The sequence below is a fragment of the Homalodisca vitripennis genome, chromosome 1 (assembly GCF_021130785.1).
Source record: "Homalodisca vitripennis isolate AUS2020 chromosome 1, UT_GWSS_2.1, whole genome shotgun sequence".
In the NCBI taxonomy this organism is placed as follows: Eukaryota; Metazoa; Arthropoda; class Insecta; order Hemiptera; family Cicadellidae; genus Homalodisca; species Homalodisca vitripennis.
This window is the reverse complement of record NC_060207.1, coordinates 234,088,888-234,105,299: the sequence shown is the minus strand read 5'-3', so window position 1 is coordinate 234,105,299 and position 16,412 is coordinate 234,088,888. Positions and strand designations below refer to the sequence as shown.

Here is a 16,412-nt window from a genome sequence, read left to right as displayed (position 1 = left end):
CTTGGTTGCACAGAAGGTGAACATTATTTTTTATGTTTATTATTAATATTACGGGTTCGCTTAACTAAAACACTTGGTGCATATTGAATCCAATAAATATTTATTTATCTTATAAATAAATCTAAATATAATATATTGGAATTTAAAACTAGGATGACTTTAAGTAAACTAATTGTTTACAAAGCTGTCATATACTGTCACAATGCCACTATTAACTATACTGTCTATATATTTACACACGAGTCTATGTCACACTAACACAGTCAATAATTATTAACACATTTCCAACTGTCACGATCAGGAGTATAATTACGACCAATAATTCTGTCACTTAACAAGTTCACTTCTGGAGCTCAACTCAACTCGATGTGTCGCTACAATTCCTTATATGGTTATTGACGCATCGATCGAGAACATTCAAATTCCAGAACCTACTAGACAAGTGGAGAAGAGTCACAGCGCCCACCCACCGCTCATGTAAGGAGGGGCGGAACGGGCCGGATCAAAGGAACTGACCCAACCCACTGAGCGCTCTCTCTCCTGCCGTACTAAATCTTTTGCTTAGAGTTGTAATCTATTTGGATGTTTTAGTAATTACCTCATTATTACGAATTAAATTTGTATGATGGGCGTTTTTTGTTATTGTAGACTTTACAGATTCAATTTAACGGTTTAATAACATCAGTATTATTTTATATTTTATAATTACTGTTTCATTCAGTCGCCCGTAGAAAGCGCGCAACCTGAACAGCGGCTACAGATTTTAGCACTGGATCTTCTCGTAATCTGATTCTAACTACTCGGATTAGCTCTTTCGCTAGTGTTGCATTGCACTAGCTTGAGGAACTGCATTTAATGAGCAATCTAATAATTACCGTCCTTAGGTAATTACTGTAATTTGACTGCAAAAATATCAGAAAAAAAATCAGAAATCAGAAAGACTTTATTTGTCAATCAATCACACATTACAAAATGAATAAAGAGCCACATGGGACGAATCATGTGCGTGGCTCTGAGTTCCATTAAAAAAACTGTGCGCTTACTACATGATATATAAAAAGACAGAAAGAAAGATTAAAAAAGAAACACATTACACTAAAGAACTAAATAAATTTAGAAATATATGTACAGTATAATAAAATAAAAATAAGTGCAAACTAAGATTGCTACAGAATAGTTGTAACTACACTTAATGCATCAACCACCGTATTTGACTAGCACTACAGAAATACTTTTCTTCCTCATGTAGGTTCAAAGATGTTTAAAGATGTTATATACAAAGTTAGTTCTTCACAGCTGTTAGTTTTGTTACTGAAATGTAATTATGAACTTGTTTTCCGAAATGTTGTAGCACATAAATCAAAACGTAATCAGATACTACGGTCAGTGAGAGGGTTATGTTTCAGGATGATTGACAACCAGGGTTGTTGGGACTTACCGTCCTATAGATCAGGGATCGCCCATCCATTGACACGCTATAATAAAATCACGTGACCTCAATTTACGACCTTGTATGGTAATTAGGGTGGTGTTAGTAGGCTGAGTGAGAAAGCCAAGTACAGATGCAGGTTGGTGATAGGATCCGAGCAGATCCGGGCACCGTAGCGCTATTGTCACCGCCACAGCCCGCATTTCCGCCGAGTGCCCCCAATTATTCTGCCCTTACCCATTAATCTCGCCGCTACATTTACCTGGGCTGACCGAGGTTTATGTGTGAGCAGCTCTTTTGTACGGCTACGTAACTTGTATTCTGGACTCCCACCAACTCCTTATTTCAGCTCGCGGTTACAGATTCTGGTTTCCTGTAACACAACCCGGACGTTTCCCCTTCACGATATTGTGTAACTAACAATTTATTTTGCTTTGACTTTAAATTTGCTATCAATTTTTACGTTGAGAGCTATTCGAAAGAGGTATGTACGATTGTTGAAAATTGATAACATTGTTGTGATAATTTAAGTTAATGGTGAAAAGGAAAGAAGATTCGTGAAAGTTAAAAATTAATTTGCACGCCACCTTAGTCTATATACAGGGTGCCCCGTAACTCTCTGGGCAAAGGTATACCACGTTATTGCTCAGGTCAAGACAAACATATTTCACCACATATGAACATGGATCTCCGATGCTTGGTTACCCATCTGTCTGTCTGTCTGTTTTTTTATCAAAACATTAATATCCCACAAAAATATAAATTAAATTATACCAAATTTGGCTCAAATGTTTATGATAATAAGGCCAGTTACTGATATAAATATCATGAATTTATCTTTAGTATTTTCAAAATGGCAGCCATAAAAACATTTAAACTTTGAATATCTTAAAATCCAGAATTCCTTCTCAAGAACAACATGAATAACAGTGTTTAAAGGGTATTATCACAAATCTAATGACCCAAAAATGTTTCTGTCGAATAATAAATCATTGATTTAGAGCAGATTTACTGTGACAAGACATGGCTCACGTTGAGAGCTGCCGTTTATTCGGTTTTAGTATTGTTGGCTATTTTGGCCAATCACTGAGAACCTCAGTTTGCAGTTAATGGTTAAATTCAGTTTTTTACTTATATTTTTGGTTAGTTGCTAAATATTAACCATAGAAACATTGATAACACAAAAGTAATACAGTAATATTATATTTTGCATATTATTACACTCATAAATAAGGGGTTACTATTTGCTCAAAGTGTACCCTTTAGTTTGCTAATTCCGAGGAATATCCATGTGAATAATTAGCTTTTATTTAATCTAAAGTTAAAGTTTTAATGGCTGTAGACTAAAGACTATCCGAGACGTGTTTTTCGCGCTTAGACAACACAACAAAATCGTTGAAAGATATTTCGTTGATTTGTTTACTACCATTTCACAATCCGAAAAGTAAAAGTAATATATACTGCATTGCAAACAACTGGGGAACTTGTCATTTTCTTAACCTTCTAAGTTATACATCTTCAAGCTCCATTAATTAATTACCTGGTTAATTCTGCTTCGTATGAGGGTTAATACAGATTCGATTGATAAGAAATGAAACAATTGCCAATACAACCTGTTAATGTTCACAAAATTCCAGCTTTCCCTGTTTTTGAGCAGCACAGTGTAGTTTCTGTGTTGTATGTAACACATATTCAATCAGTGTTTTATAACTTCACAACAAGCTCACATTGAGGGTCCTTAGTTTAAACACTATTGTTTACCGCGCCATAAACACACCTGGATCGTCAAAGACATTTGGTGTCTGCAAGTTTTTTTAGCCTCGATATTTTATGAAAGCGTGTGGTAGGGATTTGAGTAGAAAATACAAAAATAGCTATAAATCGATTTACAACATAAATCGATCATCATTAAACTTCTACGGGTAAGGTCAGTAAGTTTAAAGGTCAGGACAGGACTGGACCTGTTTTGTTCACGCCAACTCTGTCTGCAACTTCTTTTGTGTGAAGGAAACAGGATTTTTCCGGACATTTGCCATTGTTCAGTGGTACAAAAAATCAGTAACACTACGTTTCGAGATCTGCAATTTGTTCTCTTCTTCCGATTATAGATCGCGAAACGTGGCTTTAATGATTTTTGTATCACTGAACAATAGCAAATGTTCAAAAGTCTTGTTTCTTTCCCAATACTTCCAACTTCTTTTGTGTCTTCTGTTCTTAAACTTTTGTTTGTACACGTATAACACTATTATAACGGTTCATTCATCTACTCTCCATTCTGTCCTGCTGATCAGTATAACAGGTTTATCCTCCACTTGTCCGTTCTTTTGATAATTTTTTTACGAAATAATTCATTTCTCTTAGGACTTATCCTTTAAAATTTAAGAGAATTGCGTATGCTATGGCCTCTACCTTTTTTCTGCCCTTACTCCGCATATTACACACACACACACGCGCGCACGCGCACGCACACACAACACACACACACACACACACACGCACACGCACATACACACACATAAATGTTTGTGTGTTTGTCCTGTATAGAATCAGAAACTATTTGACCGATCATTATGAAAAATTATATTTATATGTAATTTTTTACGTAGAAAGTTTATATGCTATGCCCATTGATATAACTCGCCACCATGCGGCGTTTCATAAGATTACAGTTTTAAAAGCGCCTGCATATTATAAACTGCAATTACGAGACGGTCACGTATATTAAATAGCCAAACGCTATTTGAAGGCGATAAGTTATGATATATATTTGTCTTTACAATTAATTTCTGGTTGAACTTAAAGCTTGAGTGTTAGACTACTTCATAATAAAGTACATGTACGTGTACAATGGCTATAAACATACACTTTTGACAGATTTTCTTGATCGTGGCAACAAGACAAATTCTACATCGGGGTTGGAAGCATAATTCACTTGAACCAGGGCAAAGCTTACGAAAATCGTGCGAAGTCGCGGGAAACAGCTAGTTACATATCAAAATGATGGCTGCCACATAAACGGAATTATTATTTTGACGAAACAGCCCAAACCTAATCATATTTCTGAGTACTGCAATCTCAGCGACATATTTGGCAAATTGCAATTCCTTGTCTCCAATTCGGTGAATGGTAGGATGAGTAAGTGAATTGGCAAGAATGAGGCTATCACAAGTAGCCTAACTATAGATGGGACAAGCGTGATGGACGCTATTTGTGACGTCTGACGCATGTCAGTGACGATAATGGAGTGTAGTACATCTTCACTTATCACAAGGTTGAAGGTTGATGGCATCCGTACACATTCTACCCAGGTCACTACCCTGCTGATGACGTCATCGCCAATGCCTTTAAACAAAGTGCATGCTGTGATTCTGGTCACACTTCATGCAGTCCATCTCAACTAAGTAGAGATCATTTAACAAGGCTTCTTCATAAACTCTAGATGCATTTTATTGCGTGCTTTATAGAACGGTGATGAGTTCATAGACCGGTGACTTTGAACTGAAAGGCATACATAAATAAACTCTTAGCCGTTTAGGTATTAATTATCATATTAACTAACTGATAATTGCAAGGCAGTAAAATGATCTAGCCGTCAAATTCGTCATAGTCACTCTAGACATTTGTAACTTTCAACCTTAATATAAATTATATGTCAAAATGAAACATCTTATCCATATTCATGTTTCATATTATTTGATTTGTTTTAATGCAAAGACTGATAAATAACAAATAATAAGGACTTGTATTTAAATATATACTTTTTAAAATGTAAGCAATCATAAACACTCACCAACTAAAATTAATGTAATTATTTTATTTCTCAACTGATTTTAACAAATTTGGTATTGTTAGTTTTTTTCATTAAATTTGCAATAAATAATGAATTATTCTTTAAATTTTTATGTTGGACTAACAGTTTTTGGGATTTCAAGGTTTGAAAAATGTTAAATGCCGCTATCTTGAAACGGAAAGTGATAATATGTATTTACTTCTTTCTATTTCCCATTAATTAGCTCAACATAACTGCCAAACTTCATGTTATTTGCTCCAACGGGTTCTGAGATACAATTTTTATGACATACATTATCTGAGATACAAAAACATAGATGGACAGAGAGATACAAAACGAAGCAAGATAGAACATATGCTTATATGAATTATTCTGCTTTTTTGTGTTTACTGTCATGCATTTGTGCCAACCTCTCGCGAAACACCCTGTATATATAAAATTACATATACTCACATACATATTTCTTTATTTATACAGCGTGTTCCAAATTTTATATACATGATAGGGATCTTGGAAACTATAACGGATATAGCAAAGATTAAATGGACACATTTGTGCGTAATAAAAAGACCAGGAAATTAATGTGGTTAAATTAATTATTGATTGCGTCGTTAATTCACTGCGCTAAAAAATAATTTAAATCATCTTATAAAATCGGAGCGCGGGCTATATTGAAAGCTACTTAACACTGAGTCTTTACGTTTACATTCCTATTATATAAAACAATTAAGTTAATTACGACTTTTCTAACCCTATTGTTTAGTTAGAAAAACCAAGTTTCGTTAGCAGTTTTATTGTATTATTTAGTTATTTTTATATTATGATTTTTGTTTTTGTATAAGTTTATAAAATATGATACGATTTGAAACCTTATTTACAAAAATGTCATCAACACTTATTTTTACACTGGCCTTGTCATATAATTCCTGTGTCTCTAAAAAGCTGATTCTAACACTGGGTGCAGTAAAATATCTGTCAGGTTTACCAACCATCCGAATAGTATAGTAAAAATTCCCTTCAAACGTTATTTAAAAATACAAAAACGGGGTTTATGAGTTATTGGATGAAACCCACAAGCAAAGTTTAACTCATACGGTAATTTTTAAACCAATAAATAATCTATTTTCTTTTTATTTAGTAAATAAATGGTACTTTACGGTTTTTTAATTTACTTAAACCATACTCCTGCTTGCCGGTCTAAAAAATTTTTCTGTTATTATATTTAAAAAACTAGAAGAAATTTCATACAGATTCCACGTAAAAATCGTTCCATTATAGATTCTAATAAGTGACAGTTTTATCCAAAACAGTTTTTTGAGCGCAGCGAGTGAACGACGCAACCAATAATAAATTAACTTAACCAGAATGATTTGCTGATCTAGTTATTTCGCACAACTTTGTCTATTGAATCTTTGCTTTATCTCCTATAGTTTCTGATATCACTTCAGTGTGCCTGGAGTCGCCGCTGTTCCAATATTGGAAATATGGGCACATACAAATATGATTTAAGTACCCCTATGATTAATTTTTTAATTCGTCATTCATGTGTGAAAATATGGTATTGAATTACCCATGTTATTTAACGTAATTCTTTATTTATTTTTTACTTATAAGGTAGTATGTAATTAATTTGTTCTAGTCGTCGGTAATTGTAAATGTAAGAAAAGCCCATGCGGCCCTAACATTGTCTGTGTATATTCGAAATTTGTCATTTCGTTGAGTGGGTGATTAAAAGACTAAATTAAACTATGCCCATTGAATTTGTATAGCCAGTTTGTCTTGCATTACTTGCAATAACGTGTTAATTTCTTGCATTGTGTGGTTTTTTATCAAAACATGACCGCCGAAGTAAATGGTTTATAAAATATAATTTTTACATTATGTGATCACTTTCGAGACTAACATAAAGTCAAAATGAAAGGTGTTGGTGAAAAGGGTCATAAAATTTCAGTTGCCTGCCACAGCCACCCTGATCTCTATCTAATACTCCACCCCTAAATACCATTCCAGATGCGGGTGTGAGATAAGCCAATGTTAGTTTACGTCCCACTTTATATTAGTAGGCTATCTTAATTAATTAATGTCACTTTGATCTAAATAGATTCTACGATCCATAATTAGCATAACCCATTTACTGAAATGATTGCATGTTAAGAACATATACAGGGTGTAAATGAAGTCCTGATACGCCTGGATGTACTCCAAACGGATTGAGATATCGATGTACAACGTTCACTATACTTATTAAAATATTTTTTTGAAAGATTAAAAAATTCCCCTCCCCTTTGAAAAGGGGAGCACGGGGAGGTAATTTTAAATTTTCAAATTGCAAACCCTATCTTGTGACGTAATTTTAAAGGTATGTTTAACAGAAACACGATGACACTAAGAAAACCCCTCTACGCCACCTCTAGTCAAAGCTATGGGCAAAAAAACAAAAAAATAATGTAGGGATAAAGCCAGTGCCCTGCGCACTTCAACACAATGTATGCGTGATATCTTTTAGTGAGACTTTGAGGTATCTACCTTATCCCTTTACGTAGTACTGATGTTTCTGGTGTGCATGGTTTTGGTTCTTTGGTTCTTGCATGGTTTGTTTGGTGTTGGTGTCTTTTTGTAGGTGACATTACATTGTAATCGGTTATTTGCCCATAACTTTTTCTAGGATCTTCGTAGCGATGGTTTGTTTTGAATAGATCTTTAAAATGGAATGTCACAAGATAGGGGTTACAATTCGAAAATTTAAAGTTACAATCCCGTCCCGCTTTTTGAAAAGGGGGAAAAATTTTTTATCATTCAAAAAAATAAAAAACAAGTATTTTAATTAGTATGATGAAGGTTTGTATATCGAATCTCAATCCGTTTTGGAATATGTTCAAGCGCGTCAGGACTACATTTACACCTTGTATATTGTTGACTGCAAATATAAACTACTTGATTCGATATCTACTAAGACATCAGCCATCAAAATTAGATATTTGATTCAGTAGAAAATGCCCTCAATCTGCCAAATGGATAAGAAATTGCAAAGGCTCTACATCTGTTGCAATGCCACGACTGTTACAATTTGATTGCGTGAACTGGTGTACAAGAAACTGCAATTTAGAGAAATAAGAAACAACAATAAGGAAAGTCGGTCGCAGTTCTTGTGTTTGAAACTGTAGTCAGCTTATCACGCTGAACCAATGCGATGTCTCCACTCATGACTCATTCTACCGGAAGAGTAATAAACGCAGATTTCGTGTAGACTTTGGAGCGGCTTGTTGTCCCATCGTTTACTGATCTTAGAGCATGATAACAGATTCTGAATACAAACTGTCCATTCATATTTGTTTGTAGACAACTTTCCGTATCTAGAAGCAAACTCGGCCAATTTAATTTACTTTTGAATTTTATTTACACATAAATAAAATGCTAATCGTGTTTACATCACAAATTCCTAACAGTAAATTTCATTCACGTACCTTCCAAATTCTGTTATTTGACTATTTGCATGTTTGTACATCTGGCAAAATATTTTTAATTGGTTCAGATAGTAGGTAAATTACTATCTTGGCTTAAATAATTATATTAATAATGTATAGCATTGCAATTAAAATATTACAGTGAGACAGTCTAATGTTATGTGTACCTTACTGATATAAAATGTATTTAATTTCTACCTTAGAGGACTTTTTTCGTCTTATAAAATATAATAATTCACCTCAAAATATCTTTACATCACAACCTTAAAATTAACTGACTTGACAAAATCGTAATTTGAGATATATTGTATTTTCTGTTTCTAAAAGGGACCTTGCACATTCTTTTGTGTTAACTGTATGAAAATTGTTGTTCACGATCGAATATTCGTTGGAACGTCAATGTTCAAGTTTTTGACGTGACAACGTCTTAAATTAGGTTGCGGCTCGGAGTCACTCATGAAAAAGTGTAACGCCCGGTAACGTTACAATGCCCGTCGAGTGGGTCCGCCGCACGGGATCCGCACGGGATAAAGCAGATAACTGTGGGTCCGCCGCACGGGATAAAGCAGATAACTATGTTTATTCGTGAAAATGTGGAGTGCTTAGATTCGTCATTTACAACAACTACAACAATAAAGGTAAATAATTGTACACTGATATTTCATTATCGTAAACTATGATTGATTGATTAATTGTTAGATTGACACAAAAGTTGAGAAACTGAGTTTATAGGTTATGTCATACTATTGACAAATGTTGATAGTGTTAAGTAAATTATTAGTTTAAATCACTCTGCAATCAATCGTAATTCAGTCGATTGAGAAGAAACACCGCGTATTGCTAGTCAAACATTTAAAATAACAAATTATGACCTCTAACCTGTCATAACAGTGCGACCAAACAAACGAACTAAACCGACCAATCACCACGCGCGGAGTTAGAATTTAACTGTGTTTAGCAAGAATTTCAAATTCCAATTTTAGTAAATGTTTTATTCAACTTTACCATTTACAATAACCAATTTTAATTAATTTCAAATTATGTACAATGTTTTAGTAAACAAAATATATTTCTATAGTTAAAATTTGTGCAATTCTTATTTTCATTCAATTCCTTGTTCCTATTGTGCAATTTAATAATATTCATATCAATAAATATTCTACCGAGAAAAAGACGTTGTCACGTAAAATCTTCGCCCGTAAAACCGACTTTACAGGCAACCATAATGTTTTTTTTTTTAAGATTAAAAAATTCCCCTCCCCTATGAAAAGGGGAGTACGGGGAGGTAACTTTAAAATTTAAAATTGCAAACCCTATCTTGTGACGTAATTTTAAAAGTATGTTTCATAGAAACACGATGACACTAAGAAAACCTCTCTACGCCACCTCTAGTCAAAGTTACAGGCAAAAAAACAAAAAGAATAATGTCGGGATAAAGGCAATGCCCTGCGCATTTCAACACAATGTATGCGTGATATCTTTTAGTGAGACTTTGAGGTATCTACCTTATCCCTTTACGTAGTACTGATGTTTCTGGTGTGCTTAGTTTTGGTTCTTTGGTTCTTGCATGGTTTGTTTGGTGTTGGTGTCGTCGACATTACATTGTAATCGTGTATTTGCCCATAACTTTTTCTAGGATCTTCGTAGCGATGTTTTGTTTTGAATAGATCTTTAAAATGGAATGTCACAAGATATGGGTTACAATTCGAAAATTTAAAGTTATAATCCCGTCCCGCTTTTTGAAAAGGAGGAAATTTTTTTATCATTCAAAAAAATAAAAAACAAGTATTTTAATTAGTATGATGAAGGTTTTATATCGAATCTCAATCCGTTTTGGAATAGGTTCAAGCGCGTCAGGACTACATTTACACCTTGTATATTGTTGACTGCAAATAGACTATTTGATTCGATATCTACTAAGACATCAGCCATCAAAATTAGATATTTTATTCAGTAGAAAATGCCCTCAATCTGCCAAATGGATAAGGAATTGCAAAGGCTACATCTGTTGCAATGCCACGACTGTTACAATTTGATTGCGTGAACTGGCGGACAAGAAACTGCAATTTAGAGAAATAAGAAACAACAATAAGGAAAGTCGGTCGCAGTTCTTGTGTTTGAAACTGTAGCCAGCTTATCACGCTGAACCAATGCGATGTCTCCACTCATGACTCATTCTACCGGAAGAGTAATAAACGCAGATTTCGTGTAGACTTTGGAGCGGCTTGTTGTCCCATCGTTTACTGATCTTAGAGCATGATAACAGATTCTGAATACAAACTGTCCATTCATATTTGTGTGTAGACAACTTTCCGTATCTAGAAGCAAACTCGGCCAATTTATTTTACTTGTGAATTTTATTTACACATAAATAAAATGCTAATCGTGTTTACACCACAAATTCCTAACAGTAAATTTCATTCACCTACCTTCCAAATTCTGTTATTTGACTATTTGCATGTTTGTACATCTGGCAAAATATTTTTAATTGGTTCAGATAGTAGGTAAATTACTATCTTGGCTTAAATAATTATATTAATAATGTATAGCATTGCAATTAAAATATTACAGTGAGACAGTCTAATGTTATGTGTACCTTACTGATATAAAATGTATTTAATTTCTACCTTAGAGGACTTTTTTCGTCTTATAAAATATAATAACTCACCTCAAAATATCTTTACATCACAACCTTAAAATTAACTGACTTGACAAAATCGTAATTTGAGATATATTGTATTTTCTGTTTCTAAAAGGGACCTTGCTCATTCTTTTGTGTTAACTGTTTGAAATTTGTTGTTCACGATCGAATATTCGTTGGAACGTCAATGTTCAAGTTTCTTATAACTGTAATGTACAATAATTCGTTCACTGTTTCCGCTTGACAAGCAAAGAATTCCGTTCTTGTTTGGAATTATTCATTTTGCAGTTATTTATTCCAAATTTAAGTATTGTGTAGTTTTTTATGTAGTTTTTTAATTTGTTAGCATTTATGAGAGATTCAAAGTAAGAGAATATTACGTGTCCTAATTTTGTCCATAAATAAATATGAATTTTGATTTAAAATGTCATAATGTAATCGATTATTATTTGTGATGACTGATTGCTCGAATATATTTAACTATACTCAATAAATATAGAGACTTTTACATTGAGAAAATTATAATTCTAGTCTTGAAGCGATATCAATATTGGTATTCAAACCTTTATAATATCTAAAAACAAATTAATTTCCGGCATACAAATCTTTATGGTCCATTAAGTTTTATAAAGTAAAATATAAAATGTCCGCTATAACGAGTTAATAAATACGATAATAACATAACAGTAGTTATATCATGCTAATTAAGTGAGATTTACCAAGCAATAAGTTTATACTTATTACATACTTGCACGCATGGTCGTAAATGACTCATTGAGTAAATTATGTTAATTTGCTATTGTTACATACCTACTGTTCACATTGCTATAGACAACTTTATTGTTACCCAACAGGCTATATTGTCTATGTAATACAAAGATATTGTAGCCTAGTGTGTGTGTATATATATATATATATATATATATATATATATATATATATATATATATATATATTAATATGTATATATTCCTCTAAAACGTAACTACTGTTTTACTAAGATCAACTAATCAGTTTAATTTAATTATATTTTACTGAATTTATAAATCTGAACATTTGAATTAAATAATGTAACTTTCACAGAATGTAGCCTAATTGAGTAGATAAGGTGAGTCAACTATAAATAGTTTTTATGTTTCACTGCTAACCTTACTATTCGTTACTTTTACTAAAGAACTCGAATGAATTTAAATTCAATGTGAAGTAAGAAAAAATATGTATTATATATTTTTTAAATCTAATGACGATTAACACATTATAAAGGATAAATATTTAATAGCCTAAAATTAATTGCGTAATGATTTAGTTACAATTTAAACAGATCGATCAAATCTAGAGAACATACCTGTTCATCTTGGCGAGGAACCCGTACGGCCCTTGTAATTTTGCAGTCTTGTCAAGATTTCTGCAGTACAGTGTCCATATACAATCCATGGTGTTAGGACCTGTCTCTCTGGCCATTCCGGACCTCCTGAAGGCCTTGTTGAGGTTCAGGATAGCCCTCAGCATGCTGTTGACGAATTCCAAGGTTTCAGTCAGAACGCTCTTGTCTTCGGAGGTTTTCAACACTCGCGAACCCTTCTGGTGCAGCTGCCGCAGCCGGTCAGGTGGCAGGAAGAGAGCGTTCATCGCTACCACTTCCGGATCGTCCAGCATCCGGTCGTCCTGTTCGTTCCAGGCTATTTGCTGGACGTTGTGAAGGAGGAACAAGTCGATGGCGAGGAGTCCGAAGGATAGTAGGCTGGATCCATTACGCGCATCTGGATACAGCAAAGAAGACACAGGAACGTCAGCTACAATCCGAAGAGTTATACATATCCTTCAGCTGCGTCATTATTGCTGTCAGATTCCTCTGGATCACCGATTGGTTGAAGGCCGACAAAAGTTGGAGCCATTCAGAATTCGCAGTCTGGTCACCGCGAGTCATCAACCAATCCCGGACTTCTTGGAAGCTCTTCTTGAAGAAATCCGTGAGGGAGTTCGTATCGTCTCCAAAATTCTCCACACTCGAGTCCGGGTACAGGAAAGAATTACCGGGGGCGTCGTCTATTCGGTCTTCCACTTCGTTGGGCTCTCGAATGTACGAAAAGGGTGGAATTTCGGGTCTTTCATGACTTTCAAAATCGTTTGAAAGATCATCTCGTCTGTTGTCGGCACCAAAAATACCGTGGGACAAGAACATGTCGGGATCAAATCCTGAAGGGAATACAGCCTCGCTTTTCTTCTTAATGCTGCTCTCCTTTACTCCTGTTTCGTTCATGAGTTCCTCACCGTGATGAAGTGTCCCCTTGTAGGTCCGGATCTCCTGGGTGTCCTCTTGTCCCATGGGTGGTGCCTGGGGTATCGGTAACTTCAGACGGGTTGGCGACTTCTCCTCCTCTTTGTGGACCTTCTCTATCCTGCCCCTAGGAGGCCGCGGGATACCCCTCGGCTCCCCTTGGGGTGGTGGACTGTACCGGAACTCTGTAGAGTCCACCTGTCGAGGTTCCTCCATCCCCAGCCACAGCGTGAGCCCCACGAAGGCCAAGGTGACCACCATCCCGCACAGTCCCGCCGTGACCCACCAGTGGGTCGTGTCCCGTGCCCGCGACTCGTCGTACTTCGTGTGGTACATCCTTCTCGCTCACCAGACACCCGAGTACTGAGTGAGGAGCTCCAGCTGACTCACTCCAGACCCCCTCCAGTACGGATCCAGTTCCAGTAGCTTCATGTAGGTCACTACCGCCGCGAGCCACAGAGCCGTTGCACTTTCTGTCACTTCCTCCTAATCACTGGATCTATGCGGACGGAACGCCTACGTTTCCTATTGTACCTATTATAGGATGGGGTCACTCGTTTTAACTTGAATATTATAAACTGGAGTATTGTAGACGGATTAGATTTTTAATGCATTTTAAGTTTAAAGTAAAATTCTATTAGCTGTTTACCAAAGCAACAAATCAAAATAAAAAATTATTTTTTTTTTCTTTTTACGTTTTCATCCGTGACACAACAAATGTTTCACTAACAATTAACTACGTTTTATAAAGAATACTACTCACCATTAAGTATGAAGTTTCCAACACGTTTAAGTTAAATTTTATCTAGTCAGACAATTTTTGAATTTTTTGGATTTAACCTTTGCTTGTTTAAGGACATACGTTGTATTTACTCATATGATTGCTTAATTATATGAACCCAATAATGTGTGATCAGTTTACTTAATTTTAATTACTAACAGTTCTTATTAAAACTTGTGAAAATGTATATTCAATTGCTGACTGTGAAATTTGAATACTTGTAACGAAGAAGCACACACTTGCTACCTCATGCAACAACTTTGTGTGAAATACTTCATATTTACGAAGTGTCCTTTTAATTTTTATACTTGCTAATTCTAAAACAATGTGGACTTGTAAAATTTCTACCAATTTTTGGCATTTAAAAAGGCAGTTCTACAAGTAAACTAAATGGTGTTCTTAATTACATGTAGTCTCATAAGTCTTTAAAATTATGAAAATTTGTCAGATCTTATCTGTGTGTTACAAAATAAACACAGTAACATAGATTCGTTCATAGATAATCAAAAACCTTCCCGCGGTTACCGTATTTTACTTTTGCCTGTGCTATATCTTTATAAACTTTAATTATCTAACAAACTAGCTAGTAAACATCTAATATCTAAATCTTAATCTTAATGAGACAATGAATTTAATACAAAACTGTAACACAATGGGATAAAGTGCACTTCATGTTCAAGAGATTGCACAACAATGAGTACGTAGTTATTTCTTGTTAAAAGTTGTTAATTTTTCATACAATTGTGTGATTTATAACATCTATTCGGTCACTCTAATTCAACCAATATAAGTTCATTAATTTCAGCTCTTGAATTTAATACTACTGACTATCAAAAACAAAATTAAAAGAAAATAAATTATTTTTTATCTTTGATACATTTAAATACTATACTAAATTGTGTTATTAGAATTCATTTCATTTAATTTAAGTATTGAAAGAAGTAACTTACCATTATTATACATTATAATACAGTTAGGCTTTTACTGTAATACACTATTTATTATCATCTATCTATATATATAAAAATGAATGTTTGTATGTTTGTCCTTTATGGAATCGTGAACTATTGGACCGATCATGATGAAAATTTGTACGTATATGTATTTTTCCACGGAGAAGGTTTATAAGCTATGCCCATCCCTTTCCCGATTCAGGATTCCGCCCCACTGGTTACAGAAATACCCATAAGAAATGCATTGCAGCAAACATATGTTAACGTCTTTTCAAATTTTTAATCAGCTGTTCTTTGTAAACATATATTACACTTATAGTTTTAAAGCATAGAGTAAGCTTAAGAGAAACGACAAATTTTGTTTAAACTGTTTTTGCAATCACTGTTAAACATAGACTTTACTATCCAGATAATACAATTCAAATTTGACGTAAAAATTCACCTTTAACTGCAATATTTATTTAATATAAACCATGCTCATGCTTGATCAGAAGAGTAATGCAGATATCATAATTACTATCTTACGTTGGCTACAAATATAAAGAATGTTATAAAATCAACCTTAGTTGTTTTTTTTGACAGAAGTATGGTTCTCAAAACTCCGTGTGTACATATTCTCTCGATCGAGACAACAAAGCAAGCTCAATCGTGGCATCGGAGATATAACTAATTTAATCTAAAATTTATTATAGTAAAAAAAAAAAATTACTAAGTAATATAAGGACTTCGGTTCTTAAGATTTGCGTGCGAAGCCGTGGGTAACAGCTAGATAGAGGCAGGAATATGGTACATACCTTCATAATACGCCCAAGAGGCTCACGATGGAACGACTATCAATTATCTCAGCAATGTTTAGAATGTGATAGAAAAAGAATAAGTGAATATAGTGTACTGTTTTCAACGGGAAATTGCGTGCGAAGCCGCGGGCAACTTTTGCAAAAAATTATTGAAATGCGCAGCAAAGCGCGCCGGGCCCGCTAGTTAATTGTTATATAATTTTAAATTTTCTTTGAGCTGAAAAAGATTTTTGTTATAAAAGGAACCTCTCCACAGGTAATTTCCTCTAGAGGGCCTAG

The 16,412-nt window shown here is 34.4% G+C and overlaps 1 protein-coding gene across 1 annotated transcript in view; it reads right to left on the bottom strand.

Annotated features, from left to right (window-relative positions):
* LOC124353153 overlaps positions 1 to 13,955 on the bottom strand; it is a 52,529-nt gene extending 38,574 nt beyond the window's left edge. Inside the window, 2 exon segments of the mRNA XM_046803018.1 lie at positions 12,670 to 13,121; positions 13,123 to 13,955. Coding sequence (XP_046658974.1) covers positions 12,670 to 13,121; positions 13,123 to 13,938 — 1,268 coding nt within the window. The 5' untranslated portion in view covers positions 13,939 to 13,955.
* Positions 13,956 to 16,412: the final 2,457 nt, after the last annotated feature.